The sequence below is a fragment of the Sciurus carolinensis genome, chromosome 3, assembly GCF_902686445.1.
Source record: "Sciurus carolinensis chromosome 3, mSciCar1.2, whole genome shotgun sequence".
NCBI classification, from domain to species: Eukaryota; Metazoa; Chordata; class Mammalia; order Rodentia; family Sciuridae; genus Sciurus; species Sciurus carolinensis.
In genome coordinates, this window is record NC_062215.1 from 17,493,396 (window position 1) to 17,515,356 (window position 21,961).

At 41.1% G+C, this 21,961-nt stretch overlaps 1 protein-coding gene and 1 non-coding gene across 2 annotated transcripts in view; one reads left to right on the forward strand and one right to left on the reverse strand.

Annotated features, from left to right (window-relative positions):
• Nucleotides 1-18,733, forward strand: part of Nsf (N-ethylmaleimide sensitive factor, vesicle fusing ATPase) — a 157,360-nt gene extending 138,627 nt beyond the window's left edge. The window contains exons 18-21 of the mRNA XM_047544660.1: nt 11,884-12,018; nt 13,059-13,172; nt 16,607-16,662; nt 17,113-18,733. Coding sequence (XP_047400616.1) covers nt 11,884-12,018; nt 13,059-13,172; nt 16,607-16,662; nt 17,113-17,134 — 327 coding nt within the window. The 3' untranslated portion in view covers nt 17,135-18,733. The remainder of the gene's footprint in view (nt 1-11,883; nt 12,019-13,058; nt 13,173-16,606; nt 16,663-17,112) is intronic.
• On the reverse strand, nt 5,283-5,386 carry LOC124981466 (U6 spliceosomal RNA). Its single transcript, XR_007107990.1, has one exon. It is a non-coding gene; the product is annotated as a U6 spliceosomal RNA (small nuclear RNA).
• Nucleotides 18,734-21,961: the final 3,228 nt, after the last annotated feature.

Sequence of the window (21,961 nt, forward strand, 5' to 3'; positions counted from 1 at the left end):
TTTTCGTGCTAAGTGATACTTGGGAGCTGGAAGATGCTTTTTTTTTTTAAAGTCAGTGGACCTTCACTTTATCTATCTATCTATCTATCTATTCATTTATTTATTTATATATATGTGGTGCTGAGGATCAAACCCAGGGCCTCACACATGCCGGGCAGGTGCTCTACCACTGAGCCACAACCCCAGCCCTGGAGAATGCTTTTTATGTACAATTACTGCCTTAGTCTTCATATGGCATGTTTAGTTTCATTTGAGGGAAAAACAGGAATTTATAAGAAATCAGAGGCTTCGTTTTTTTTCTAATGACTAAAGTATAACCTTAAAGATCAAATGTTGTTAAAATTTAGTCTTTTTTGAAAGAGAAGAATTGCTGCATACATCTTTGGTGTCGAACACAAAGTATAATAAACACTGTATTAGTGAATGTTAGCAATTACCAACCTTGGGTCCCATTAGTCAAAGGTACCCAGCAATGACTTGGAATGAACTGTGTCATGGCTGTGCCATGGCAGTTGTTAGGGAGACCCTGTGTGTTCAGTTTTTTGTACATTCTTCTTTTTTAATGGTTTTGCTATCAGCTCTTACTACAGAATCCAAATGATTTGTCAGTCTGCCTGCCCATGACAATTCCCTCTTCCAATTTGCTGCTTCCATGTGTGTGAACTAAGAAGGGCAGCACCAGGACACACATGCCATTTGTACAGTGATGAGAACCAGGGGCTGCCCTGTGAGCAGGCCACGTTGTGATTTTCGTGGCCCCTTTGTCCTTGAAAAATATTTTAAATGACATTTTCTGACTATTGATATAAAGATTAATGTATTACTATAGTAAAACATCTTTTTCGACTTAAAGATTTTGGATTTTTTTCCCCTTCTGATTTTAAGAGAAGTTAGAGTTTTATGTGGGCCCCTTGAAGTTTTATGGGCCCTAGACACTGTGCCTAGTGGACAAGTCACTGAGTAAAGCTACCCAAACCTCACATTAGATCCTTTGTTCATAGGAGGGTTTTGCTTGTTTCTTGGTTTTTGTCTGTGTTTGGATAGTTGCAATTGTTTAGTAAGTTGGCCTCTGATAAAAGAGTATTATTACTGACACATCAAATCCGTGTTATGAAAGGTTGGGATCTAAAGGAGTCCCAGTCAAGTGGGTTGTGAAGGGTTAAATGAGGGCAGTGTGGAAAGGAGGCAAGTTTTGGTGAAATAATCGCACACTTTGGCAGAAAACTCTTGAAGGTTTTGTAATAAAGAGAAATGCTGTGGGTAAAAATTGCAGAGGTAGAAATAATAAATTAGAAAGAATAATGACCTGATTAGAGCATGGGGGCTAATTTAGGGCACACCAAGCTAAATGCTGAGATTGGAAGGAAAAATCGGTGGATGTAGGATGAGAGAGTTTGGACTGGCTGACTAATCTTAATGTGGTCATCTTAATTAAGTTTCTGGTGAGAAAAAGCACTTACAAAACTGGTCCTTTTGGCATTAAGAATACTGTGGCATGGTCAGTACAACTTTATTTTTTTAACCTATTTAACCTTTTTTCCACAGAGCTCAGAAGTCATCATAGCTCAGTGATACATCTCCCAAACGCATAATCAAGAGATCAGGCCGGGTGCAGTGGTACATGCCTGTAATCCCAGCAACTCAGGAGGCTGAGACAGGTGGATGGCGAGTTCAAAGCCAGCCTCAGCAATTTATTGAGGCCATAAGCAACTCAGCGAGACCCTGTCTCTAAATAAAATATTAAAAAGGGTTGGGGATGTGGCTTAGTGGTTAAGTGCCCCTAGGTTCAATCCCCAGTACCAAAAGAGAGAGAGAGAGAGAGAGAGAGAGGGAGAGAGGGAGAGAGAGAGAGAGATCAGCCATTGCTGATACAAGTTTAAACACATGGTAGATAGCACTTGCCTAGCATGCCTGAGGCCCTGGGTTTGATCCCCAGCAGTGTGAAAATTTGTTAATTAATTAACTAATGCTATACTGGTAAAACAATGGACACAAAACTGAAAATATCAGTGAGGCCTGAACTCCAGTTTCATTTCCCTCACTGGAAATAAGAGCCTCAGAGGGCTGGGGATATGGCTCAGTGGGTAGAGTGCTTGCCTCACAAGCACGAGGCCCTGGGTTCAATCCCCAGCATTGCAAAAAAAAAAAAAAAAAAAAAAAAAAAAAAAGAGCCTCAGATCCCTTCACTTCTCACCCCTGGTTCCTCAACTACAAAATGAGAGGAAGAGAGGAAAGGACCAAAGAGAGAAACGGGGCAGTCTTTAAGAGCTGTTCCAAGTGCAAGGTCTGATGGTTCAGTCTTTTCATAAATTGGTACTGAGTGTTCTTTAATATCATTTTGCCTATAGTAATTGTTTAAAGTTACTTGAGGTTAAGTTTCTCATTTCATATCCCATCTGCATCACGAATTCCCCTTCTTTTTGCCCTGTGCTCTGCTTGCAGTACGAGGAAAGAGTTAGACTAAGAATTTGCTTCAGGGTAAAATCTAATGGAGAGTTTAAGTGTAGTTGTCTGCCTAGTTGTAGCATGATTTATTTGAAACATCCTTCCTTTGGTATTCAACTTAAACATTTAACTCCATAAAAAAAAAAAAAAAAAAAAAAAAAAAAAAAAAAAAAAAAAGCAGCAGCAGCAGCAAACATTTGAGCAAGAAATCAAAAACGCAGGCAAGACTTGCAGAGAAGCCCAATTCCTCCCTCTCACTGTTCGACTGTTTTTCGTGATGCTGGGAATACAACCCAGGTCCTCACACACACTAGGCCAGTGCTTTACCACTGAGCTGCACCCTACTTGCCTCTGTGAAAACAGGAATTATAGAAGGCACTTAATAATATTTCTTATCTCACTAGTTTAAATTATAGTTTCTCATGAATCTTCCCCTCCCTCTGTTAGAGAAGCCTGTATCGTGCAATTAATAGCTAATCAAGTGATTAACTGAAAAGAAATGGATATAACAGCCTTTGGTATCAACTTGTATGGTAAATGAAGCATACATGCCATTCATTCTAGAGTAGTTTATTTAAAATTTTTTGCAATCATAACATTCGACACTTGGAGCTCAGAGATGGAGACTCTCAGAAATGGTAAATGTTTTCCTTTTGAACACTTGGTATAACATACATTTTTCTAGAGCCAGAAGAAAAAATGTAACAACAAAGGAGTGATCTCCTACCTTGAAACCTACACCAGGATCATCACTCACTCACTCAACACATACTTATTAACTTTGCACTTTGTCCAAGGCCCACTGCACACCCTGAACACATCAGTAAAACCAGACCTAAGTCTTGGCCTCCTGAAGGAAGACCTGCAGGAAGTTACAGTAAATACAGGGAGTGAGTCGAGTGGATAATATGTTAAAAGGTGATTCTTACTGTGGAGGAAAGAGCAGGACAAGGGGAGAGGAAGGGTGGGGGCGTGGGGACTGCAATTTTGAATGGGGACAATGTTGTAGGCCTTTGGAAAACTTGACTTCAAGCAGGTCCTTAACCAGGGGAAACACCCATGTGGACACGGAAGGGAAGAGCATTCCAGGCACAGGAACCAGATGGTACCGTCTGTGTGCCAGGCACACTGGGCTGAGTACTGCAGGGACACCAGGGAATGAGACGCGGCTCCCACCCTCAGGAAGCAGACAGGCTAGAAACAGATTCAGCCTCGTAATTAAATGCAGTGAAGCGCTGTGGTCAGCTAGAGTAGTTCTAAAGGTCTCTGTAGTTACAAACTGAAAAAATGCATAAGAAATTCCCACTACAAGAACAAAGCCAGAATAGTGGTTGGGTGCAAGTACCTTCTGCCAGAAGATCTTCCTCCTGGCTGCTGCCTGAACTCATTTCTCCCGAGCAGTTGCTGCCTCGTAGGGAGACCCCCACGTCCCCACTGCCATGACTCCTTCCTACCCAGTGTTTAACCAGAGGCTGCAGTTCTCTTCTGGGCCTCACTGTCCCCCTAGATGGCTGAAGGTTGGAACCCTCATCTTCCAACCCAGGGCAAACCTTGGCCCTCTGGCAGAAGTACTTTGCGGATCACTTGTCCATTCTTGGGAAGAGGATTCTCAGGTATCCCTTTGCTCACCCACCTGACCTAACACTTTTGGATCTTAACACCCTAGACAGAGGACGATTTTTCAGGATTCTGTCAAAACCATCCCTTCTGACGTTTGCTTCCTTTCATTCTTGCCTGTTCTGACACTAATGGCAAAGAGCCCCCTCCCCAGCATTCTTCACCTTGTGCTCTATCTCACAAGTAGGAGGGTTTTTTTTGTTTTTGTTTTTTATATTTGACATTTTTATTTTAGGCTGCAAAAACAAAAACAAACAAACAAACAACAAAAACTTGAAATAGGCTTGGCAAATGATGTAAATTCATCCTTTCCAGGAAAACAGAAGGTAGACCCTATCACAAAGAAAAGATGCTTAGTTAATGGAGGTTAAATTTACAAGTACACTTTTATCAGGTAAATAACCTTCTGAAAATTGTTTTATTCACCTCCCTGTGGTAACCAATAACCATATTATGAGTTAGGCTTCCTCATAATTAACTATAGTCCATTAATAATCCTAAGAGTAATCAGGTTGGTCTTACTGGAAATTCTTAACCATGTTTGTTATGTGGATTTTTTTCCCCTCAAATGATGAGTTATATTAGTAAAAATTCACTGCATTTCTGTAACAAAGAAATGAAAAGCACAACTATGCAAGCAGACTTAACTCACTCTACTACCAGCTGAAAACTACTTTGGTTCTTCAGGAAAAAAATTAGCAAACAAAAAACATTTAGTTTAATTTAACAGTTGTTAATGCTTATAATTGTACTCCAATAGCTACTTGATGCAAATATTCCAGAAGAACCAAACTGCAGCAATGAATGAACATGCATGAGGGAATTGGTGCATTCAACAGATATGACAGAAAAGCTATAGTTAAAATGCTAGGTAGAACAAATTTGTCTTTAAAATATCAATTCCTTTCCTTTAAAAAAAATTACTGAATCTACCAAGAAAATACAAAAACATAAGGCTGTAAGTAAATGATAGTTGCGTGTAGACTATTACAGTGCAGGTTATCCTCAAGGCCACATACATCCTGCTTCACTGCTGCTTGCACCCTGCTGGGTTTTGATCCTTCTTTGAGTCAGAGTCTGGATCATTTTCCTCATTTCCGTCTTCTTCCCCTTCCACTTCTTCACCTTCTTCATCATAATCATCGTCATCATCTTCAATAGCTTCTCCAGTGAAGTATCACACTGATCTTGGGATCATATGCTCCCGTAAAAAGGGACCAAAAAATATGGAACGCTTCACGAATTTGCGTGTCATCCTTGCTCGGGGACCGTGCTAATCTCGGTATCATTCCAATTTTAGTATATGTGCTGCCGAAGTGAGCACAACAAGTAGAGGAGTTTTTAACCCCATTTTTGTGGTTGAGGAGGAAACAGAGCTAAGAAGTTAACCCTCCAGTCATACAGCTGTGAATGATGGAGCCTGTACTTCTTCCATCGCACCAAGCCCCTTGCTTGTCAGGGGACTTGTCTCTCCCCCATCGCTTTCTCCCCTCCCTAGGCTTGCATTAAAAGGGCCTCATTTGTGTAAGATGTTGGCTTAAGGTGCAGCACCCTTCCTGGGAATTCTCACTCACAACTGGTGTGGCATCAGGCAGAAGCTTTCTCCCAGGCCTCGGGAGGGGGGCCCTCCTGCAGGCAGCTGCCAGGATCCTCACTCTCCCTCACAGTTCCTCCTCAAGAACTTTCTTTGATTTCCTGTTGCTTTTTATATTAAATCTCCTCCTTAGTTCAGTGTTCTGGGTCTTCCTTTTGTTGACTGTCCCTCCTCATCTCTCCAGAAAGGCTTGGCTTTCCGCCCCTGGTGCTCTAACTCAGCTGCTTGCACCACCCACATGGGATTTAGTAGCATTAGGGACTTGGCCTTCTCCTCGAGGGCCTTTCTACCTCCCCACCTTGCCAGCGGCTCTGCAGTACTACAGGACTCTTCCTAGATAACCCCACTCCAGGAAACTTCCAGTGTCTGTCCCTGCAGCCATTATGAGTTTGCATTTACTGATACTTTCCTTGGTAGTGGCCCTTGAATACTTGCAAATTTTGAAGGCACAAACCAAATCCCTTAATTCCAAAAGTACCTAAAAAAGAGAAAAATTATTACTAATGCTCCAATCAACTAATGTCAATTTCATTTTTTACTGTTTACAAATTCTTAGTATTCTGACATTTTTCACTCTTATTTATAGATGCATCAGATTCTAATAATCAGAACACAAAGTTTAAGGCCCATGGCACATAGCAGTTTTGAGTTGCACTTTTAAACTCACTTCTTAATCCACTTCAGGGTTTCCAATTGTTCACAGTTAATTCTTCTTACCAAGAGTGTATTACACTTGCTCAGCATTGAATAATATGGAAAGAATGGCCTTTCTTTTCTGCATAACTGACTTTACTTTTGTTCGTAGTTTGAAATCAGCCCTTCCATTTCATTGCAGTATTATATTGGTGGCATTTTTATTTGGGGGGGGGGCTTTCTTCCACATGAACTTTTGTTACAAATCAGTTTATTGGGGCCAATCAATGGGCAAGACCTATGAAAGGGTGTGGATTATCTGGTTAGTCCTTTGTGTGGCAAAAGGCTTAGATGTTGCTCATTCTTCATCCTGTAAAGAAGTAGGGTTTTTTTTTTCCCCTTTTTTTGAAGGATCAACACCTAACTGAGCCCTGCCTTTTTCATGGTAATGTTTTCACCTGAGTTGATTCTTATGGAACTGAGAATTAGTTAACTAATACTTATTTAACCTTGGAACAATGTTTATCATAATCCGATTGGCAGATAGTCATTTTATTTAGGTCTTTTCTTTATAGCGTCAGGACTAGCTAATCTCAGTAATGAGTATGCTGGGTGCAACATCCCCCCCCCCAAATGGGTTAGCACTGCTGTTTTCTTTCCATCAAGGGCACGTTTGGGCACTGTGGACTTCAGACCAGTAGCCACACATGACAAGATGAATCTCCCCTCTCAGGTGGAGCTCGAGCCCCATTGCGTGCTGCTGCTGGCTTTTCCCGTCACGCTATCCAGTGTCATTTGTTAGCATGAGTGCATTCAGAGCTGCTGCTTCCTGAGAACGCTTCCATCTGAGCGTTACCACTAATTAATATACAAAATGACCCAGCACAGCTTAATTATTCACTAATGTTTTTCGGTGTTTTCTTAAAGATGATGCTTTGTAAGTCAAGGCCTGAACTTGCCTGGGTCGTGACCTCTTTGCAGTGTTTGCAGTCTTGTTAAACAAGAAGAAAAGCAAAACATAAATTAGCGTCTCCATTATAAGTTGCTCCGCATTTCCCAATCTTTCAACACTATAAAGAGTGTAGTCACTGTTACTACTGTGAGAGAAAGTTTCAGCTTTTGAAATGAGCAAATGAGCAAGATTCTTCCTCAGGGCCATTTGCCCAGGGCCAGTATTGTCCTCTGCCAGAGAGGAACAAGATGAGGGAGGTTGAATTAGGAGCTGCGGGATGTTAAAAACCCAAGGGAAAAGAGAACGTGAAGCTGAGGTGGATCACTTGAGCCTAGGATTTTGGGACCAGCCCAGCCACATAGACAGACCCCATTTCAAAAAAATAATAATAAACCGGGTGCAGTGGCACTTGCCTGTAATCTGGAGACTGAGGCAGGAGAATTGCAAGTTCAAGGCCCGCCTCAGCTACTTAGGGAGGCCCTGTCTCCAAAAAAAGAAAGTACTGGGGATGTAGCTCAGTAACAAAGCCTCCCTGGGTTCAATCTTCAATACCAAATAAAATAAAAAGGACTGGGAAAATAACTCAGAGGTAGGACACTTGCCTAGCATGTGCAAGGCCCTGGGATCAATCCCCAGTACCTCAAATCATAATTATTATTATTGTTATTGTTAGTATTATTATTGAAATGAGAATGTACCAGCACATGGTACATTAACTATTACCCTCAGGACTGGGTTCCCAAGTTTGCCATTAGAGTTTAGTATTAAAAAAAAATTAGCCACCATATTTTTTTTTGTTGTTGAAATGTAGAAATGTACGTCTTTACATGTTTGTAATCACCCCAGTGTCTGTATTTCTGCCCCTTTGGGCTTGGAATGTCCTTCCCCTTCCTCTTGCTAATCAACCCACTCGTTCTTTAAGTCTTAATCCAGGTCCTATCTCCTCCAGAGAAAGCAGCTTTCTCTGCCACGCATTTCTTCCCTCTACCTGACATCCTTGTGCATAATACCTCTGCCTTTCCGTATCGCATTGTGATTTCCTTGTTTGTATCTGTCTCCCTCTATGTAGTCATTCCATATTCACCTAGGAACTTGGTAAATGTCTGCTTTTAAGCATTTGGTTTTTAGCTGGTTGGCTTATTGACTCATTAATGCTTAGCCTTTAATCTGTATACTTCACAGATCACTTCCATCTCAGAATCTTTGCAGTCATCTGCTATGCCAATGGCTAATTGGTCCAGAGGGTCCTGTGTTTCTTATAGGGTTTGTTCATGTTGGTACCCTGTTCGTTCCTTGAACACAGATGAGCAAATACATTGAGTAAGATTGAGAAAAGATAGTGTGCCTTACTGACAGCTAGTGAGGTAATGTTCACAAACCCAAATTGAAGTTATTTTGGCATCTGCTTTTCACTTTCTTAAGGTCTTTCCCTACTAGTACAGTAATATTAATGTTCTGAGTTTCTAAGATCTGCAAATAGGTTTAATGATTGTATTAAAGATTTATCTATGGATTGAGTATCTACCATAACTCCACATATATTATAGTTTTTTTAAAATCCATAATACTCGACAGAAATCTAAAATGAGATAGTATACCCATGAAATAAACAGGATGTATAGATGTGCATGTAGCTTTGTGGTAGAGCACTTGCCAAGCATACAGGAGGCCCTGGGTTAGATCCCCAGCTACGATAATAATAATAATAATAATAATAAAGCTATAATAATAATAGGAGGAGGAAGAGGAAGAAGAAGAAAGAAAAGTATAATCCATATAAGTTTAAAATTTATTCATCTTCCATTTTCTAAGCAAACTTTTTAAAATGTGTTTTTTCTTCATGAAGAGCAGTACTATACAGTTTGCTTCCATCATTTATTTAGTTAAATGATCTTGAACAAATTACTTATATCTATGAGACTAATAGCTTCATCAGTAAAATGGGACTAGTCTTGGTGCTTAATTCTTGTGATTACAGTGTAGGTTAAATGAGAGTTGATCTGGAGAGACGCATACAGCAAATAGGATTAAGTGGAAGTCTCCATATTAAATGGCGAGATCCTCAAACCCTTGGCTCCGTCAACTTCCAGCATGCCGGTATCTAAGCTTGGTAGCCCTCAGGAAGGAGACTGGAGTCGTCTTCTCTGGGGAAAATGTATACATATTGACCACTGAGAGACCCATAATAATCAGCCAAGTCTTCCTGACCTTCCTGGAGTGAGGACTTCAAACACGGGGCTTCTAGTCATTAACTCAACTCTTCAGTGTGAAGTTGCCTGACGATCACCAGATGCTTGAGGAACGCCTCCAGGAAACAAGTAGGGGAAACAGAACTCAGAGGAAACAGACAAAGTAGGGAAGAGAAGGAAACTTTTTAAAAAAAAATCTACAATATTCACAGAAATCTAAAATAAGATATTGTACCTAGGAAATACAATAGGACGAATAGCTGGGGGTGTGTCTTGTGGTAGAGCACATGTCTGGCATGCAGGATGCCCTGACTTAGATCCCCAGGACTGCAAATAATAATAATAATAATAATAATAATAATAATAATAAATAAAAAGAGAAGAAAATATAATAGAATGAAGTTAAAAAGGAATGCATTCATTAAACAAGAAAGAACTTTAAAGTTTGGGGGATAAAGTTGATGCTAACCCAAAAAGAAATGAAATGAAAACCAGGAGTAAAAAGAAAGGAAAATGAGATTTGTCCTCGAAGGCCAGTATCCAACTCATGGAAGTTCCCAGTGGGGAGTCGGGAGAGTTGAGTCACAGAGAAAATAAATGGCAGGGAATCTCAAAGAAACCATCCAAGATATTTCCTAGAACTGAATGATTAGAATTTCCACTTTAGAAAGGGCTCATCTAGTGCCAGCAAAATGAGTAAAGAAAGACCCATCTCAATGTATATGATTTTCAGATTACAGAATATGGAGATAAAATATTCTTAAAATTTTACATTATGCCTGTATTCCCAGTGACTTGAGAGGCTGAGGCAGGAAGATCAAAAGTTCAAAACCAGCCTCAGCAAGTTAGTGAGACCCTGTCTCAAAAAAAAATAAAAAGGGCTGGGTATGTGACCCAGTAATAAAGTGCCTTTAGATTCAATCCCTATTACAAAAAAAAAAAAAAAAAAAAAAAACCACAAAAAACAGGTTAGAAAAAAGGGTCATAGATGGCATTGATCTTCCAGCCAGCAACACTGAAAATTTAAAGATAATAGAGCAATACCTTCAATATTGTGAGAGAGAAATTATTTCTAACCTTATTTTGTACACCTAGCCAAGTATTAGATAAAAGCCACAGGATGAACCCAACTACTAGGTATAACTATAAAGCCCTAATTTAAATAAAGAAGTAAAGTAATTTATAAATATTAGCATTTAAAATTTCATGCGTTTTATAACATTTTTTAAATGTATCACTATAGAAGTAAGAAAAAAGAAAAGAAGCATGTAGCAATTTATCAAATACCATGACTTTGTTCATTTGATGTCTTATTTGTTTTGCTCTTGCCAAAATTGCACTTGCCATCTTTTTTTATATAAAAATCTTCAAATAGGAAGTGAGTTCATAACTTCCCAAGTTTAAAAAAAAATTTAAAAAGGTAGAAGCTACAACCTTAAGGTCAGAATAAAGAACTTCCAGACATGCAGTGTCTTTAAATTTTTACCTTTCTGTGCATCCTTTTTCTGGAATTTTCTGGGTATCTGCACCTGAGAAATAAATGAAGAAAAGGAAGGCAAGGACATAGGAGATGTCACAGAGGACGGAAGAAAGTTCTAGAACTACACATGTGCAGCATGTGTACAGAGTGAGCATTTCAGATTGAACCATGAAGACAGAAGATCCCAGGAGGGAAAATCCCAAACTTCAAATTACCTGCCATGTTTAAGCAGTGGGAGGAGCGTGCACGATTAACAGGAAAGCCCCATCTCTCATAGTAAGGCATGGAGAAATGGTATTTCACAAAAATCAACAAATAATACTGTAACCTTGCTATTTAAAGAGAAGGAAGCAAATGCAAGAAGGCTAGGAGAGCTGGAAATGATTGCCCTGGAGAGGGGAATCAGGAATATGACACAAGCCTGGAATGGTTTTTAAACATTTTTCACGTAATTTTGGTAAAATAAAAATGAGATTTTAAAATGTTAAATGCCACAGTTATGTGGAACTCTTAGCCTGTGCCTTTCACAGTTAAGTGTTGTTCGCAAGTAAAGAGTTATTAACCTATTCCTTCTAAAAGCCCAGCAGAGCCTCGTTAAGCTGCTGATACCAACTTTCTGTTCATTCACTTTCTCCCCCAGCTCCCACTGTAGAGTGCCGTCTTGTCTCTGAGGAGGGAATTACAGGCACCCACTTCAGTGTCTCTCTGTGCAATTTGCATTGCTCTCTGATTTAATGACCCATTGTTTAATTGATGTGAATGAGAAGGAGATGTTTAGATGCTGTTTTTGAATCATGTTGTAGACATCTTTTTTCAGATTATCATGAGAGAACTCCTGATGTTTTTCTCCTGCCGAAGCACTCGCACTTACACAACTAAATAAATAGAGTTTGCACATTTTATTCAGGCTTTACTCTGGTTTCCTAATAAATCTTATTCTGTGTGTTCCAACACATTTTCTTCCTGTGTTCAGGGCCGCAAGCTTCTTATCATTGGGACCACGAGCCGCAAAGATGTCCTTCAGGAAATGGAAATGCTTAACGCCTTCAGCACCACCATCCATGTGCCCAACATTGCCACTGGAGAGCAGCTGCTGGAAGCCTTGGAGGTGAAAATGAGTCCGTGGGAGTTGAGGCTGGAGATAATGCTGAGGGGTGCACAGCTATGGCACCTGGTGTTTGGTTTCTAACTTAGCCTAGATCATGGCACCCTGAGATATTACCTCCAGTTGTTCTCAGGAATTAGGAAGAAGATGGACACAAGTAGCAGCACATTCATTCCCTTCTCCCCGGGATAGGCAGCATGTTCACTGCTGGAGTGAGTTACTCCGTTCCCTGCACATGCATAGAATGCACATAGATGACATGGGCCAGGAACGTGGGGTGGGTGAAGCTGCACTGTGGGGAGTAAGGTAATCACTGCAGAGAAAACCTGGTTCTTTAGAGTGGCCATGAGCACATTGCCTCGCATTTCATATATTGGAACAATGATTAAAGCCTTTGAAACTTCAAAAAAGCTACAGAAACAAAAGAAACTTTCCTAACAGGTTTATAATATGGAAAGGTTTTCTTAAATTTTTCGAGGATGATAAAGGGTATTTAATTTTTTAAAAAATCATTCTGTGGTAAACTTTTGGTTAATATTAATCTGCACAGCTGACTGGACAAGATGGTTCAGTTGCTGAGCAGTGGTGGTCTGAGCTTCTCACAGCCTTCCCACCCATGGTGCATGTGTGCTCCCAACAAAATCGTCCTCATGACAAATGTTTCCAGGTTGCCTGTTGGAGCAGTTTTTGTGGCAGGGCTGGGCAAGAGAATTAAATCTAGTCTGCTTTGACAACATACAGATTATTCCCAGAAAGGAATGTTAAAAATTTTGACTTGTCTTTATTATGGATTGGAGCTATTTTTTCCCAGCAAACATATCTGTAAGTAACAATGGAGGTCCACAGGGTTTAAGACACCAGCTTTTGCTTTTGTGCTTGTACCTAGTGGGTTCAGGAAGGTCAGACTGGATTTAAAATAGGAGGGAATCCTATCAGCTTAACTCAGTCAATGGTTCTTACCACTGTTCTTTTCAGGATGAATGTGAGAATTAATTAATGTTGTTGATGTTAGAGGGACTTCATTGTTGTTTATTGTTTTGTAGCTTTTGGGCAATTTTAAAGATAAGGAACGTACCACAATTGCACAACAAGTCAAAGGGAAGAAAGTCTGGATAGGAATCAAGAAGCTACTGATGTTGATCGAGATGTCCCTGCAGGTAAGGCGCTTCCTCCACGTCATCCAAAGAAACAAGTTCACCATACACCAAGAGTTTTTTGTTTGAACCCAGGGGCACTTGACCACTGAGCCACATCCCCAGCCCTTTTTGTATTTTATTTAGAGATAGGGTCTCACTGAGTTGCTTAGGGCCTCGCTAAATTACTGAGGCTGGCTTTGAACTCTCATCCTCCTACCTCAGCCTCCCAAGCTGCTGGGATTACAGGCATGAGCCATTGTGCCTCACTGCTTGTCATTTTTGATACTGGTGATTGAACCTAGGGCGGCTTTACCTCTGAGCCACTTTTTATTTTTTATTTTTAAAGTAAATCCCCAGCCCTTTTTATTTTTTATTTTGAGACAGGGTCTCACTAAGTTGCTTAGGGCCACATGAAGTTGTCAAGGCTGACTTCAAATTTGTGATCCTCCTGCCTCAACCTCCCAAGTCACCGGGATTACAGGTGTGTACTACCATGCCCCAGCTCCAAGAGGTTTTTAATATTTCTTTCACCAAGGTTTTAATTCATTTGTTCTAATTCTCTTACATTATTTCTGGACTCAAGTTGGTATTTGTAGCCTGCTTCTAATATAACAATAATATAACAGTAACTATTCTTTTTTTTCCCCACCTGTAGAAGAACACATTATAAAGTTACTTTTAGTCTTAATTTAAGGAGTCACTCGATCTTGGGACTAGAAAGGACTTAAAAGAGTGATTGTTGGGCAGGGGTTGTGGCTCCGTGGTAGTTTGCTTGACGTGCATGAGGCTCTGGGTTCAAGCCTCAGCACCACCAAAAGAAGCAATTGCTCTTCTGCCCCCTTGTTTTAAGAGAATTGTGTGTCACATGGGTTGTCAGCAGATTAGCCACAATCACATAGCCAGTTAGTGATGGAGGAAGGATGTGTTGTCATCAAAGGTCAGTAAGCTACTGCATGTATACCAGAGGAGGCCTGGAAGACTTCTGTCAAGGACAGTGGATTGCATTGCATAGACTAGACTTGGGTTGTGTATAATTTTCCCTACCCGAGGTCCTAGAAATTTCATGCAGCCTACGGTAGGGTTGAAGCACCCAGAATCTCATGGAAAACGGAGCCCCATTCTGCTGCCTCGGCAGAGACAGATGAAACTTCTCTGAAACTTTCTCACAACTGTTGGCAACTTACCTTTTACTCTTTCTGGAACTCCATACTCCATTGCCCATCCCGTCTTGTCCTCATCTGACATACTAGATCAGTGTCTCCCTACTGAGCTCAGTGAGTTCAGATGCACTATCCAAAGTCCCTGGAACAGAGCTGAACACATAGTAGGGTGCTCAGCAAACTTTCTGTGAACGATTGATTCCATCCCCAGTCCTGGGCAGAATGCCACAAGCATGGCGCATTGCCGAGGGGTCCTGCTCTTCCACCGGTGTGAGAGTGGGTGGCAGAGGGGAGTTCAGCTTCTCAGTGACATCTATAGGAGGCTCTTGGACTAGTAACAAATAGGAAACACGAAGTGAGTGCTTTTAATCCTTTGTGATAAGCTTAATTTAAAATAATATTTTTGTGGTTTTTACAGACCTAAAGTTAGCCTACAGAAACTTTTTTTAAGTCAATTTATTTTCCATTATGAGCAATAAATTAGAGTCATAGACCAAGCACTTTGCTGAAGCTTATTCCTGGTAAAGGTGCCCATACAGGTGTATTGGCGCTTTCCTTGAAAAAAGATGGTATCTGTTGGAAGGCCAGCTCTACTCTTCTTCCTCCTCCTCTTCTTCTTTTAGTTTCAACTCAATATTTTTTCATAATTGCACAGAAGAAACTGTAGGTTTTTCTCCCCAGCCCCCTTCCCTTCCTCTTCCTTTGAAGCCTGAGGTCAGTGATCAAGTTGATGTCTCTTATGTATGTGGGGTAGAAAGTGAGAGTGGGGCGCTCAGCCTAATCTTCAGCAACTGACACTTCAGAGGCCTCCAAGTTTGAGCCCCTTCATGTCAAATGGATTCTGTGCAGCTGAGTGACTTCTCTTTAGATCTGCCTTAGAGAGACTGAGCCCCAGTGAAGAGGCATGTAGTTTAGCAGAATGTAAGTCATGTTCCCTCTCTGTTCCCTGAACATGATTCTGTTAAAACTTGCACAGTGCTGAGGATCTGCTCTGACTGGATGTCACCTGAGGGAATAAAGTCATTTATCTAGATTACTTTTTCCTCCCTTTCTCTTGACTTTTAATTCCATAGCTACAGGCAAGTCAGTAAGTCGTTGCTCACTCATATTAAATATATTTAATGGGCAAAGACCTGCAAGTACTGACTACAACTGAGCTCCAGCTAGTTCCATTTTTTTTAAGAACTTGACAATTGATTCATATGTAATTCTATTCCCAAAGAGGAAAAATGTTTCTTTTGTTAGCTATTCACACTTTTTCTTAGTCCTTTGTAGTCTGACCTCTTAACTTTGATACATTTGAAACTTCTGTTCAGTGTTTTTCTGGGACAGAAGAGAAGTTTTGGGTTTTTTAAGTGTTTGTAGTAGGGAATCCAATTGCACACTTGCCCACAGCTGCACTGAGCATTTGAAAACTGTTCCTGGAGGGTAGGGAGTTCCCTTCTGGGAACAGACTTCTGTCCTAGAACATGTTTTAAAAGTAAGGTGTGTTGCTTACAATAAAAAATTCATCTTAAGGAATTAAAAGATGCTTTTAATGATCATTGCCTAGATAACTTCACATCTCTGGTAGACCAATGAGAATAAAATATATTCCAACAAATTAGTGTAAATATGAATATAAAATGAAACCAGGAGAGATAATTAATAGCAACAATCTGAAACAACACCTGAATCAGAACCCCGCCATCTTCCCCTAGACCCATGATGCGTTCCGATTCTCGAGGGCCACGTTACCCAGAGAGCACGTCAGAGTCGGCAGTCTGCTTGGTTGTTTTAGTTGTGGTGCAGCTCTTCCGTTAATTGCAGAGAAGAAATTGCGCAAGGGACTGAGGCTAGGAAAAGCTCAACAGTTGGTTGACACGGGGGCAATAAGCTATATTTGGGTTGTCTACCGAGCCTTTCACACCTTAGATAAGTCCTGGGAATTGGATGTCGTTTGAACCACCTGGATTGACCACCAGTCTGGTTCAGTGACACCTCACAGGTATGCTGTGCCTCCCCATGTTGTGCCAACTGAGAGAGCCCTTGGCTGAGGTGACTGTGAGTGACCCTAGGTCAGGTCATTTGAACCCAGCACACGGCCATTCTCCATGTTGGGAAATCCCACTCTCCTAAATGACATAATCTGCCTTGTGCATCAAAACAGTGGTCAAGGAGCAGGTGACACATTCCTGTGAGTCAGCAGAGTGCTGCTGGAAGTGTGAAACCAAGCATTTCCTTGGCATGAAGTAAGTGCATAGTTGTTAGAAGGCACCATTAACCTGTCTTCTTTATTTCTTCTGATGTATTTAGATGGATCCTGAATACCGCGTGAGAAAATTCTTGGCCCTCTTAAGAGAAGAAGGAGCGTAAGTACACACAGCACTTGAGACTACGTTCTAAACTTACTGTCTGTCAAATCCCAGCACCTACTTAGGAGTTGCGTACGGTGCATATGAATTTGACAGTTTTTTTCCAACATAACTTTATTTTCATTTATTAGAATTCTTCACTGTGTTGTAGGTATGAGAGACCAAGCAAGGAGGTTGGTTGTTCTGTTGGTTTGCTCTCCCTGTCCTGCTTCGCAAAACTTCCTTGTCACAAAGCAGGGGAAAACTTGATGGTACATATTTATTGGAAACTGTTTTTAAATGCATGGTGATTAACCATTTTCTTTTGTCAGCTGTCCATTAAATAGAAAATGCATAGTGGAAAATGTAGTAAAAACAGTAAGAAGCTATTAGTGATTCCATGATTGGATGGCTTTTTGCAGGTGCTCATCTAGTTTTATGTGTATGTGTTTGGTGTTTCTTTTGCAGTAGCCCTCTTGACTTTGACTGAAAACGAACTCTTTACAACACATAGTGACCAAGGGACATGACCAAGGTGAAGATGGCCTGAGATCTTCACTCATCTTGCTCGAGATACTGGACTAAGTGAAACGTTCTCTACCTTCAACATACGCTCACTGCATGATTAGTGCAAAAACACTTCTTTCTTCATGCTTATTGAGATATTCTAGTATTTTGTGGAAAGTGTAAATTTGCTTAAAATGCTGTGCTTACCTTCCTGTGCAAGCTAAGGTGGTTCCTTCTTACTCGAATCTGTGGGAGGCATACTGTATTTGTGCACACTACACATTTTAAGCTCCGTACCACCACCACCACTCCCAAAAACTAACAGTAAAGGTAACGAATGTTGCAGGACAACACTTGACCTTGTTAGAAGGTTGACTTTCTACATGCAAAACAACAATATTGAGCAGAGGTGTGGGTTCCCAGGGACTCTGTACAGCTCCCCTGCACTAACACTAATGGTAATTGGGTATTTGCTTAAAGATTCTCCCTCAGAACTGGCTATTATTGCCTGAAGAAACAAGGCTTTGAATATCTCAGATGCTGTTCTTAATCATTTTCAGAGATGTTTCCAAGTTGCAATCAGGAGATCTTTCTTATTAGAAAGTCCAATTGTCACTGTGGTGGCTCTGACATCCCCTTAATGTAATTAATTTGCTCTGTGGTAAGATATATGCTAATCATTACCACTCAGTAGATGTTAAAATATTATGAAAGATATGTATGGAAAAATGTACACCCCTAAACAGAAAGGAATTATTAAAATAAAGTAATTTACAAACCTCTCAGCACTAATTAGTGTCCAACTCTAAGTGGGTCAATTCCTTAGGATAATATTAAAGGCTTATTAGTATCACCGCTTTTCTCTTTTCCTTAGCTTAATGACTTACTTAGAATTTATCCTTCCTTTATTTTAAATTATCTGTGCTATCTAGCATGCAAATAAAACACTATAACCCAGAGAAATAAGCCATGTCCTCATCCTCTCCCCTCAGCCCCTGAACACCCATCCTGATCCTTTCCCTCACCCTCCACATGCTTCTTCTAAAAGGAAGGAGAACTCCTTGAGGCCTTTGGAGGGTGACTTATCTTATCACTGAGTTGGAAGGAGTTTAATTAGGTCGTCACGTGTGGTGATGAGACGTACGCAGCACGCCACTCTCCCCACTGCTGCTTAAAATTCGAGGACAGGTGGTCAGAAGCCACACCCACCAGACAGTCTGTTGCCACAGTGGCACTTAGGTGTGGCTCTGTCATCTGTCCCCACGGTAGAAGGTAAATCATCTCCAAATCTTGCTCTCCGTATCCTTTTGTTTGGGGCCTTCATCACTGGCTCATTTTGTGGCTTTTATCAGTGGATTATATTGTGAAATTTTGTGGTCCCTGGTGGCCTGTGTCCTGGATCCCAACCTGTTTTCCATCTCACCTCTTCTTGAGAAGCAGCACACATTGTTTTAACTTATGTCTCTTGTTAAATAAGGATAATGTCTTTGTGTTCTGTCCAAAGCTATATTGGAAAAGATAAATATTGTTTTATGCAAATGAAGGAATGCAATAAAGAGTAAATATACTTGAAAATGTTCTGTAGACAGTATTTCATATAAAACAATAGCTCACTGGCAGGACAGTGTGAAAAGGAGGGAGCTCTGGAAAGAAACCCCTCTTTGTTTTGTTACAGCTAACCAAAGGAGATGGGTGGTTTTTGTTTTAAAAATCTCTTATTTAGAAAGTACAGTTACTTGAAAAGAAAGACAGGCCATTAGCATATCAAAATGCTGATAAATAGCAAGAACCTATATACTTGTGCTTTATGCTTATTTTATCTTCTTGGAAAACAGAGCCATGAACAAAGTTAGCAAGAAACCAGAAGAGAAGGCTGTTTCCCAGTTAAAACTGCTCCTTCCTCTGAGGAAGAGATCCCGCACCCTCAGTGACAGCCCCCGTGGTTCATGTTGGTGTCCTCCGTAGTTTTGACATTTTTCTGAGCTATCAGGTCTCAGGCTGAATGAACTCTGATGCTTGACACTGGCCCAGGCAAGAGGTAGCTCAGAATCAGCAGGAATTTCAACATCAGGGTTGACTCCCCCAGGACCCCTGAGGAGAGGACCCTGAGGCCAACCTGGTCCCCATCTTGCCTTGAGAAGGTGGGTTCTGGAAGTGCGTGAGCACCCGGCACAGTTGGTGAGCGGTAGGCTCTACCCAGGCACCTGGAAGGCCTTCATCTGTGGATGGCTTAAGCAACCACTGTGCTGCCAAAAGATGTCATTAAAAGGGGGGTTTAATATACTCTTGTTAGATTTTGACATCTTCACTGTGATCCTTTTTTTTAAAAAATGTAATACAAAAACTGTAATCATAGTTAATATCCAATATAAGTTTTGCTTTAAGGCTGTCTTTCCCCCAGCCCCCAGGTCCCAGTGATTGAACTCAGGGGCACTCAACCACTAAACCACATTCCCAGCCCTATTTTGTATTTTATTTAGAGACAGGGTCTCACTGAGTTGCTCACTTTTGCTGAGACTGGCTTTGAACTAGCGATCCTCCTGCTTCAGCCGCCCAAGCCTCCAGGATTATAGGCGTGCACCACCACACCCAGCTAAGGCTGTCTTTTCATAGCTTAAAAATTAGTCAGTAGCCACCGTTTTAAGTTTCATCCACACATCACAAAATCATGGAGTAGATTCAAGTGTGTGTAATAATCAAATCCGATCAGAAACCTTGCTAAAGCACTGAGTCAGCCCTGATCACCCAACCAGCCCAAACAGAAGCCGAGACAGAGGCAGGGTTTCGTTTTCCTTGCCTGGCAATTTGGTCTGCAGCCTCTTCAAAGAAGTGACTAGGCTACGTGTGTTTGAAAGTTCGAAAAAGCATGTAAATTTCAGAACTTATTGCAAAATGATCTGAAGTTTTTCATCAACTGGCAGGCTGTGCCAAGACTAGGTCCCAGAGATGAGCCCACGGAGGGCATGTGACACACGGACACTGCGGCTATGGTGTTGAGATGTAGAGATAGTGCCTGTGATTAGCTCGAATCCCATCTAGGTGAGGACAGAATTTGTAAGGACTCAGGTGGGAGATTTTCCCAGCACAGTCTCCACAGGACTGACTCTGCCTCACTCTTTTGTGAGTGTGATTAGGGGTCCTAGAAAGTTCTGTTAAGCTGGAAATGACAGTGGAACAGCCTTACTTAGCTGAACTGACCTCCCTCTTCTGTAGAGCAGCCACCACATCAGCACAAGTCCACGGCCATGTGGAGACAGCAGGAGGGGCATCTAGAATGATCTCACCATCAAGGTCCCCCTTGCTTTCCTCAGTCTTTTCCTCTTCTTTATCTTCTCTCCTTTTGCCTATTTTTCTGCCTCCTCCTTGAACTCATGCACACTTCCCTTCTTTCTTCATAAAACAATATTGCTTGAGGGCTGGGGCTATAGCTCAGGGGTAAAGCTCTTGCCTAGCACTTGTGAGGCACTGGGTTCAATCTTTAGTACCACATAAAAACAGGTAAATTAAATAAAGGTATTGTGTCTGTCTACAACTAAAAAAATACATATATATATGTGTGTGTGCATATATATATATATATATATGAAGTTCATGAACTTCTAGTGGCCATTTATAATCTAAAGTTAGGGATGCGGTGCACACCTGTAATCCCAGTGACTCAGGAGGCTGAGGCAGGAGGATCTCAGGTTTGAGGCCAGCCTCAGCAACTTAGCAAGACCCTGTCTCAAAATAAAAAATATTTTAAAATGGGCTGGGGATATGACTCAGTGGTAAAGTGCACATTGGACTCAATCCTCAGGGCTTCCGAAATACTGACAACAAATAGCAATAATAGAGTTAGAGATGTGGAAGGGGCACAGACAACTCATTTCCACTGCACAGGGTAGACTGTTTTGTTTTCCTGTTTTTATGAAGTGAGGTGAGTAACATTCATTCCTAACAAATACAGATCAGGAGAGAGAAGAAACACCTGAGCTGTTCTCCAACAGTGCACCTAACAAACTGAAGGTGGCATTTTACAGGCAGGTCTGAAACTAAAGGACTGTGTATTGTGGTAAAACCGAGTGGCAGCTTTCCCGGCATTGAGAACTCAGAACTTGGGAGCTTCAGGTAAGTCCTTTGGAAGCAGCAGTCCAAGGAAAGAACCCCGTTCCCCTGGAACAGACCAACTGTAGCTCCTTCTGCCCACACTAACCTACAGCTTCCAGTGACTCTTGCTGCAGACCACCCAGAGCCCAGGGCACACTGTCTTCTTGCCAACCAACCTACCTCTTGTGCAGCCCAGCGTCTGCAGGGAAGGGGCCTTTTCCGGTCAAGCTTCATTTTCAATTGAGCCAACTCCAATAAATAGAGTTGAAAATACGGTAAGGAGGGAATTAAGACAGCATCCAGCCCTGTGGTCTGCTGGCCTTAGGCCACGTCTTTTAGGAGTATCTGGGACATTAATGTGTACATCGAAAATGCTTGAGTCAGTGAAATGACGTATGGCCCAAATTCCTTGTTAGAAGTTGACTTACAATAAAATAAGCCCTTAAGACAGTCCTGCAGGAGATCAGACCTACTCTCCGTGACATCGCAGAAGATCTTGCTTAGAGAAGAAATGATCTTAATTTAGCTTACTTAATTAACTGAGGCTACCACATTCAGAATCAGATATTCTTGACCTGAACATGAATCTGGAAACTCCACACATGGTACAATGTATCCATTTTAAGTTTGTTTACCTTCTCTTTAATGGCTTAACAGAAAAAAACTGCATGATGAAATATATTTTCTCCAAATATATATATATTTATATAATATATAATCT